We start from the raw sequence: 9590 nt of genomic DNA, 5'->3' as shown, positions 1-9590 counted from the left end.
CGGCTTCTCGTCGCCCCCATTGGCCCGGGACGGCGAACCGCGGCCAGTGGGGGCCGCGATCGGCCGAACCTGCCGCATCAGCAGGTAAATAAAACTGGCCCGGCCCGCCAGGGTGCTTACCCTGGCGAGCCGCGTGCCGAACGTTGCCGAACCCTGTACTAGATGTTCAGAGGAATGGAAAACCTACCTTATGAGGGGAGACTTAAGGAGTTTGGCATATTTAGCCTAACAGAACGAAGGCTGAGGGGAGATATAATTGCTCTCTAGAAATACATCAGAGGGATAAACACCAGGGAGGAAGAGGAATTATTTAAGTTAAGGGCCAATGTTGGCACAAGAACAAATGGCTATAAACTGGCCATCAATAAGTTTATATCTGAAATTAGATAAAAGTTTCTAATCATCAGAGGAGTGAAGTTCTAGAACAGCCTTGCAAGGAGAGCAGTGGGGATAAAAAACTTAACTGGTTTCAAGACTGAGCTTGATAGGTTAATGGAGGGGATATTATAATGAGATTACTTACAATGGCATATGGCCTGCAACTGCTATTAGCAAATATCTTCAATGGCCGAAGATGAGACACTAGATGGGAAGGGCTCCGAGTTACCACAGAGAATTTTTTTCCAGGTATCTGGCTGGTGGGTCTCACCCACATGTTCAGGGTCAAACTGCGGCCATATTTGGGGTTAGGAAGAATTTTTCCCCAAGTCAGATTGACAAAGACCCTGGGTTTTTTTTTCACCTTCCTCTGCAGCCTGGGGCATGGGTCACCTACTGGTTTGTACTAGTGTAAATGGTGAACTCTCTGTAACTTGACGTCTTTAAATCATGATTTGAGGCTTCAGTAACTCAGCCAGAGGCTAGGTGTGTGTTACAGGAGTGAGTGGGTGAGTTTCTGTGGCCTGCAATGTGCAGGAGGTCAGACTAGATGAGCACAATGGTCCCTTCTGGCCTTAAAATTCTATGAGTAAAGAAGATGAGAGACAGTGAGTACATAACTAAAGGGATTTGGAATGTTATATAGAGACTTTCACCTCTTGATTGCTGGTTTGAATCCAGTCCAATTAAGTACCTTCCAAAAGTCATTACTATCTGATTGATGGCTGGTAAGTGACTGGAAAGGAAAACTGAGTAGGCCTAAACTCTGGTCAAGAAAACTGTGTATGTGCTAAAGTCTGGTCAGGCTGTGTGTCCGTGGTCAAAGGGCAGCAGGAGAAAGAAAAAAAAATTACAAGTGACACAATTGCAATAGCAAATTTTAAGAAATATAAGCTTCAAAAAAACAACCTGTGAATAACAGGAAAAGCTTGTTTTTGCTGTATTCCTAATGAAGAAAAAGTATTAATGAGGAAGTGTGCTTGACTAAATGTGGTTTTAATCTATATAAGCTTCTGTGTTCCTGTATTAGGGCAGAGCAGCTAGATTGTAAAGGAGCCAGTAGCGTAGCTAGCGGGGTGCAGGGGAAGCAGCCACTTCCACTCACCCCTTTTTCCCAAAAGCGGTGCCTTTCCAAAGGCGGCTGCCGGCCGGAGGAGCGAGGGGGGGCACAGGCTGGCCGCCCGCAGCACGGCCGGAGGAGCGAGAGGGGGCACAGGCTGGCCGCCCGCAGCACGGCCAAAGGAGCAGGGGGGCGCAGCATGCGGCCCGGCCCCGCAGCCGCGAACGGAGGAGCGAGGGGGGTCACAGGCTGGCCGCCCACAGCGCGGCTGGCAGCCATGGGGGGGCGCGCGGCCAGAGTAGCGGGGGGGCACAGCATGGTGGCCGGATAAGCGGGGGGGAGGGGCGGTCAGCGGTGCAGCCGGAGGAGGAGCCAAGGGGGGGCGTGGCCGGACGAGGAGCCATGGGGGGGGCGCCTTTTTTAGGTTTGCTCCCCTTCCTCTTAAAAGCTGGCTACGCCACTGAAAGGAGCCTCAGGCCGTTCTGATCCAAACACAACACGTGGTAATTTTTCCACAACAGTGACTTATGGGAAATGAACTGTGGCCTCAATCCACTCCCCAGTGGACTGGTGTTGTCAACCTTGTTAGTTAGCAAGAGACCAAAGTTTGAATAGGCCATAGAGACTGAACAATACTTTTAGCTCTAGAGGTGACCCTCTAGGCCAGATCTGAGGTACATTGGTGGAGTAGTGTGGGGAAGCATGTATTGCTGCTGTACCTATTCCATGGACAAAGCGAGAGCCACAGCCAAATCACCACTAAACTCACAGGACAAAGAAGGAAAGGTGGGCAGAAGAAGGCACAAACTGTGTAAATCATGAGTCCCAGGCCATGGAACCCCACTATGAAAACATTCGGCCTAGAATCTAATCTGGATTCTTCAACCTAACAAATGGCAGTAGACACTGGCCTTCCCTTGATTTTCCCCATTCACTTCAATGTGGCTCCATAGATACTCCATGCTCCTGACTTCACTGGAGGGTTGCACTGCAGCACGAGCTTGAACAATCCCTGCAATGCTCAGGATTATCCCAGACCTTTTACAAGAGTCAGGGATCCACCAGGGGTCACCCTCTCATCAATAATCTACCCACCTCATTAAACTCTCCGAATCATGTGACATTCACTCCTGACAACTTCACACTGCTGCCCCTTTGTTATATTCCTCAAACCCATGGGTATATGTTCAAGTAAAATATTAATACAGGTCTACTCACGGGATCAAATACCACCCATCCCATTACTGACTGAAAGTCACTACCATCTTATAGTAGTTTCATGGCATCTGCTGTGTGGTCTCAGCTCACCATCACAGTAGGGTTCCCAACAGTCCCTTATTACAACGGATGTCCTTTATTTTTTCATCTCTGTGCAGCAAGATTGGGAGTTTCTGAGTGCTGCAAAAAGCAACAAGAAATACCCTTGGTGAATGTAGGTGAGTGGTGCTTATTATTAATTATTATTAATAATAATTATAATAATAATAATTAATGATGATGAAAATAATGATAATAATATCAGGAAGAGGGAGGGGCGAGGGTGCTAAGAAAACAGTCCCTTGTTTTTGAAATACAATGTTGGCAACCCTACATCACAGAAACCACTTTCAGAACTGCCAATAAATGTTAGTCCCAACCAGGAGCCTGAGAACTGAATAGGCCATCCATGACTGCTATTCTGACGGAGCTCTTGAGTACACTAGTATTTTCCACCAGTGCTAGCACCACTCACGTGCAACCCATTGGGAATAATAGGTAAGAAAATGCACACAGGTCAGTACCCAGCTGCACCTAGCTTATGCTTGGCATCAGGGCCGGCTCCAGGGTTTTGGCCGCCCCAAGCAGCCAAAACCAAAAAAAAAAAAAAAAACAGCGATTGCCGTCTACAGCGACACGCGATCGCGATCTGCGGCGGCAATTCGGCGGGAGGTCCTTCACTCCCAGGCGGAGTGAGGGACCGTCCGCCGAATTGCCGCCGAATACCTGGAACTGCCGCCCCTGTCCGGAACGGCCGCCCCAAGCACCTGCTTGAGAAGCTGGTGCCTGGAGCCGGCCCTGCTTGGCACAGCTGAGTGGGGGAAGGCAAAGCTGGTTAGAGAGCTGTTCTAACTTACAGCAGCTAGAGCAGTTCCCTTGGGGCCAATCCAGCACTGCCCCCATCCAGCCCTACCACACCCACCCAGCTGGGGTTGGAGAAGCAGAGGGAGTAAAGCCAGCTAATGGTGGCTTTATACCATCCAAGGATTCCTCCATGTTAGGGGAATCCTCCACTGTCCTTGTAGGGTAGCATTAAGGGACAGCAATGCAGTGATCTTACAGGGAGCTGAAGATCAAGTACTTAGTTTGGACGCTCTCCTAGACGTAGTCCCTTTGCTCTGTTGCTGCCCATGTCGTGCCTGTTCTATAGATAAACGGAGGACCTCAGTCTCAAAGGCTGCACCTTTCACCAGCACCAAATTCACTTAAAATAATAGAAGAAACAAATCTGACTGCAGGATGCTAACTCCATAACCCAGTGACAGCCAGCAGGTTTACAGTACCTGGGCCAAACTTGCTAATGAGCTCAAAGGTGTTCAACAAATTGTACCTGTCCTTCCAGAATGTGGGGAGAATATCCTCACTACCACCTTCAGGCAAAGAATAAACAAGAAACGGCCCTTTATTCTTTCAATGCTGTCACTAAAACACCAGCTGTCAGGCACTTGGGGGCAGGAAAAAGCCAACCAAACCCACTGGAATTGACACAGGATTTTTTGAAATTGCAGTAAGAAATCACAATGCACAGAACCAAACAAAAGATAAATGCAGGGGCCGAAAATGAAAGGCAGACAAAGGACAGATAGGAATTAGCTGCTGGGAGGAAAGGAACTGTGAGTACTGATTTGAAATTTCTCAGCCCACCTAAAGGAAGGAGGTGGGGAGTAGAGGGGGCGAGAATCTGTTTCTCTCTTATGTTTGTCTCTCTGCTTCCTCTCTGTCTCACCCGCTCTTTCTTTTGCCCTTCCCTCTCCTTCCCCCACGCCCACTCTCTTTTTCCAGAGAATGAATTTGCTGATTTGGCTGAATTGGAATTCCTTACCTTGATACAGACCTTTAATTCCTTTGCTTGGTCAGTGGGGAGAACTAAAGCCTGCATCCGTGTTTGTCAATCAGTCTCTCTCCCCCCCACACTCTCACACACATCCCTTTGCTTTCTCCCCACTGAGAGGAGACTCACAGGACCTGCACAAGCACTGGGAGACAGTGGATGGAGGGCAGGAGAGAAGAAAGCTGATATTGAACTCATTCACAGAGTCCAGCTCAGCAACAAAGGATGCCCTCAATCCATTGGCGCACCAGCAACTGCTAACCTGTTGCCTGTTTTAAGGCCTTTGTCTACTGACAGTCAGCGCCAATCAGTAACATCCTGAAAATCAAGCACCAGACAAGCTTGGAAGGCCATCTTACTGCAGTAGTAACTCTTGTTCCATACCAGTCTCACTTGCTCCAAACTGCAGTCAGTGCCCTTTAAAAGCTCCTTTAACAAAGGGAACTTCGTCAATTGCCCAGTGTTAGATCATTGGGAATGTCCTGATCTGGAGCTCCTTGAGAAGGAAGAAATATCAGCAAACTCTTATGGTAGCAGCGGGAATATCCTGATCTGCAGGTCCTTTAGAAAGGGGAAATCTATTCCATGGTGTTAGCCAGCAGATCATGCCCAGATAGGAAGCTCTTTTAGAAGGGAGGAAATTTAATACCTTGTTGTTAACTACCAGGCCGGGGCTCCTTTAGACAGGCATGGTGGGGGGGCCAGATATCAGTACCCCACTGTAAGCAGGCAGGCACTAGTGTAGTGGTAATTTTGGAAGTGCAGGAGCTCTAAACCCTCATACTGAAATGTTAAACTACGGCAGCAGCTGAGAGGAGGAGGTGAAGGATTGGAAGTTGCCTAAGCCCCAACTGATGCAATGGAGATGTGGTAGGGAGCTGTAGGAAGCACTGGCACTGAAGTGACTCAGAATGAAAAAGGAGGGGGAAGGGACGGAAGGTGGGCGGGTGAGGGAGAGAGAGGTGCTGTAAGGAGAGGCTGATTTTGCTGTCTGAATCCTGAATCTGGGTAGGAGTGGGAAGTCTGAGGGCCCTTTCATGGGAAAACTTTGGAAAACCAGATACCACCTAGAAGCATTTTAAATTAAAAAAATGTGACTCCTCTCTCTCTCTGACCTCATTTTCTTTTCTTTCTTTTTACTTCAGTTTCCCTGATTAGGTCAGGCAACGGTGGCCTTTCCCTACTACTCCTGCAGTTGCCTTTGCCTGCATTGGCTCCTTGAGAGGCAGCACCTCCTACCTGTGACTGACAAGGGGCTGCTATTCCTCCATGGCTTGTTATGTGACTATTCGGTTAGTCTCATCCTGCTGTTTCTCTCTTCTCCTTTCCTTCTCTAACTTGCCTTTGCTCCTAGCCCCATTTTCAGTCTGTTCTTTGTTGTCTCTTTCTCCCCTTGCCCATTCTGCCCCTTCTCGAGCCCCACTCCCCCTTTGCTCTCAGGTTCTGTTTCCCATTGGCTCTATGTAGGCTAGACTATGCCAACTAAGTTCTGCCCTGAGGAGGACAAGCAAGAGCCACCCATCCCATGTGAAGTTGGGAGAGGGCTTGTGCAGTCATAGTCCCTCCCCAGTTCATAAGGGAAGCATGCAGGCTGCCCCGTCTTTGGGTGCTCCCTACAGCAGGCCTGGACCCCTGCGTGAGCCAATGAGAGGGTGGACACGGCCTTGCCTCCTTCACACCCCTTTGGACTGGTGTGTGTGTTGCCAGGAGCGCCGGAAGGGAGCAGTTCCTACAATTGTTCCTGGCCCTAGCATGGGCGTGTCCACTGGGGAGCAAAGGCTCCTTGTGCTATCCCTCTGGCACAGCAGCCAAGGACAATCTGTTCCTCTGGGTTCACACTGTCTCCTCCCCAGAGCCCAGTACCTCCCTTTCATACTCCCACACACCAACCCACTGAAGCAATCCTCTGCCACCAAACACCCCAATTCCTGCTCACCCCAGTTAACAGTCATCCACAGTGGCACCGTCGTCAGCACCCTAGGACAGAAGTGCCTGAGCGTCGCTGTGGTCCCAGTCACACACATCAGACCCAAAGTTATCAGACAGGGAATGTCAGAGGGAATTTCTCAATCTAACACTGTCTGGTAGGGAGCAATCTCCCTCTGATTCTCTCAGCTCAAAGTGAGGTGGGGAGAGGGATGCAGCAAAAGCAATACTAAGCTGAGAGGAAGGTGATGCCACCCTGGGAGGAAGGAGGAAGTTGGGAGCAACGGATGTCCCCTAGCCAGGAGGAAGCAGAAAGAGAGCAATACCTCCCTGGCCCACTCACCTGGAAGGCAGAGAGCTGCCACCCTGACCCATTAGCCATGCATCATTTCAGTGTTAGGACCACAGTCTAACCCTTAAGCCCCAAATCTCTGTGAACACTATCTTTTGGGGGCATGCAGTGGGGCTTTCAGGATATCAGAAGCCTTCTCCCCATAGATATTGCTGATCACTCTCACCTCTATCTGTCCTCCTGTAGGCCCCCAAGGGACTTCTCAAACCTTGGATTTTGGCCAAAGAATACAAACCACTGCAAAAATATCACAGAGGACTCCCCCAGGTTTCTCCTTCCTCCCAGCGGGAGGTGATCACCTCAGTTCTCCTGAATCGTTCTCCAACACCCTACACCCAAAGCCCAGCTGCATTCGAATTTCATGTTGAAGTTGGGAGGGAGAAGGCTGGGGGTGGGAGGGAATGTGTAAAAGAGAGGGAGCAGCACTGACTGTGACCTAACAATGCATTCCTGCCTCTAACTTCCATGACCCTGATAAACAACACACCAGACTTTGCTAACTGAGACAAACACACATCCACCCTGCATTTCTCTGCATGTCTCTTACTCACATCATCACCAGATGTAATCCTCCCCCCACCACTGCTCCGCGTCGCCAAGGACTTTCACACACAGGCTCCAGGAAAAGACACAAGCGGCACCCCATGGAATCCAAAAAGTTATTCATCTTTGTGGTAGGCAAACCCTTACCTGTTACCCACAGCAGAACGATCCATCCTACCAAGAATCCATCCATCGTCCTTGTCTTTCCATGCAGGAAAGAGAGACAGACGGGGAGGAACAAAACTGGAACCACAAAGAAAAATAAAGAGCCCTCCTGGTATGAATCAACTGGCACCTAAGTATTCCCTTCACCGTTATCTGCGGGGCTCAGCAGCCACCCAGTGTGTGAATCGTAGAGACTTCTGAATGGAAGCTACCACTGTGCTGGGGACGAAAGGAAAGGTACTTTTAGGTCCCAGGTTTCCACTCCCGCAGTGGCCTCCAGATCAATCTCAGATGAGATTGGAAACCTCTACTTAGCAAGCTATATTTCCACAGGCTGAGCCCAAACAGAAGGAAAGCTCTTTTTTTTCTTTTTGCTCCACTCCTCCTCCTTTTACCCCCCCGTACTGCAGGCTGCTGTGGTAACTGGAGTTTCTAAATCACATGGCTGTCCATTGAAGCTGTCCAGGAGCAAAAAAGAGTTCATCGCTGAGCAATCCGGTGTCTAGTGGCAGGGAGCGAGACAGTGGGTGAGAGACAGAGAAGAGCAAGCTGAGGAGAGAGGCTGTGTGTGTGTGTGCGACAAACTTGATCTAAGGTGCAGAGAATGCATGCATGAAAATAGAACTGCGGTGCATAGAATGCATGTGTATATAACAGGAATCAAGGAGCACTGTGCCTGCCTACACACCATGGAGGGGCACAGCATTGTGTATGTATGAACAGAGCTAGAACAGAGGAGCATGCAAACAGCATTGTGTGTTTATGACTAGAACTGAGGAGTGCACACACACAATGTTGTATGGTGTGTATGTGTGTAATTGAAAAGTACTAACTTCCAAACTTAAGTAGACCCTAAAATAAATAAAATTCAGTAACATGCCAGCTGCACATCATTAAGAAAGCTCTTGTTTTATTCAACTATCTTCCTGTACACAGAGACAGATGTAAGTTGGCTGCACCAATTGAAGGTAGATTTTTAAGGTAGACTCTGGTTTGATTTGCAAAAAAGGTCTGCAAACAATCAAGCACATTTAATGTGTGTGTGCAATTGCTGCAATTCAGCATCATGTGCAACGGGCCTACTATGCACCCAACTGGCTGCTTATATGCTTAATTATTCATGTTACATTCACAGTTGTGATAATTGTGCACACAAAATTACATGTGCTTGCATTTGCTACGTGCACAACTTTGAAAATCTGCCCATTAAATTGCACACCTTATGCTATACCAAGCCACACAAAATACCAACCCTACACATATTTCTCCCCTTAATTAACGAAATTTATAAACTAGAAAATAAGTGTAGATTACTGTACTAAAATCCTGTAAATTCTGACCCAAAACATGGTGGGGTGACTAACAACTATAATTTCAAGTATCAGAGGGGTAGCCGTGTTAGTCTGTATCCACAAAAACAACCAGGAGTCCGGTGGCACCTTAAAGGCTAACAGATTTGAAGAAGTGCATCTGAAGAAGTGGGTTTTTTAACCCACGAAAGCTTCTGCCCAAATAAATCTGTTAGTCTTTAAGGTGCCACCAAACTATAATTTCAGAAGATCAGGATGCCTTCTAGCTCTCACTGCATGATATCTGGGTTGTGGGGTTCTGGGTTTTCATTACAGCATGATATAGTATAGAAAAAGACTTCTGAGTGGAATCATTACTGGTGTGGAAGCAGAAGATGACAGAAGATCATTTACTAACACTGAAGATGAAAGTGGCTCTGAAATAGAAGAGTTATAGCAAAAAAAAAAAAGTGCCCCATTCACACATTTAGTACCTAAGGCTCTTGAACTTTCTGTGACAGCTGAAGAGGGTGGTATAGTCAGTGGGACCATTTATATGTTTGAAGTTAAGCGTGGGCTTAAGTGCTTTGCTGCATCAGTGCTCAACACCTTGCACTTTACAGACTACTGTTCGCAGCTGAGTCAGCACGGTTTCAATTTGCACTTTGCTGACATTTGGAAGTTTTTCTTCATAATCATAAGGGCTAGATTTTTTTTATTAAGACTTTGAGTCTGTAGATGCTGATGAACCACATCGGAGAAGGGAGTGGCCTTCAACTTTGTCCTCTT

The 9590-nt window shown here is 48.0% G+C and overlaps 1 protein-coding gene across 3 annotated transcripts in view; it reads right to left on the bottom strand.

The window, feature by feature from the left end:
- The window catches only part of ILDR2 (immunoglobulin like domain containing receptor 2), a 51757-nt gene extending 43766 nt beyond the window's left edge, over window positions 1-7991 (bottom strand). For all 3 annotated transcript variants that reach the window (XM_024198918.2, XM_024198923.2, XM_024198917.2), the window contains exon 1: window positions 7495-7991. In XM_024198918.2, coding sequence (XP_024054686.1) covers window positions 7495-7540 — 46 coding nt within the window. In that variant the 5' untranslated portion in view covers window positions 7541-7991. The remainder of the gene's footprint in view (window positions 1-7494) is intronic.
- Window positions 7992-9590: the final 1599 nt, after the last annotated feature.

The sequence above is a fragment of the Terrapene carolina genome, unplaced genomic scaffold, assembly GCF_002925995.2.
Source record: "Terrapene carolina triunguis isolate 2854851 unplaced genomic scaffold, T_m_triunguis-2.0 Scaffold558, whole genome shotgun sequence".
Taxonomy (NCBI): Eukaryota; Metazoa; Chordata; order Testudines; family Emydidae; genus Terrapene; species Terrapene triunguis.
Note: the sequence above shows the minus strand (reverse complement) of the source record. Positions and strands in the feature narration are given on the sequence as shown.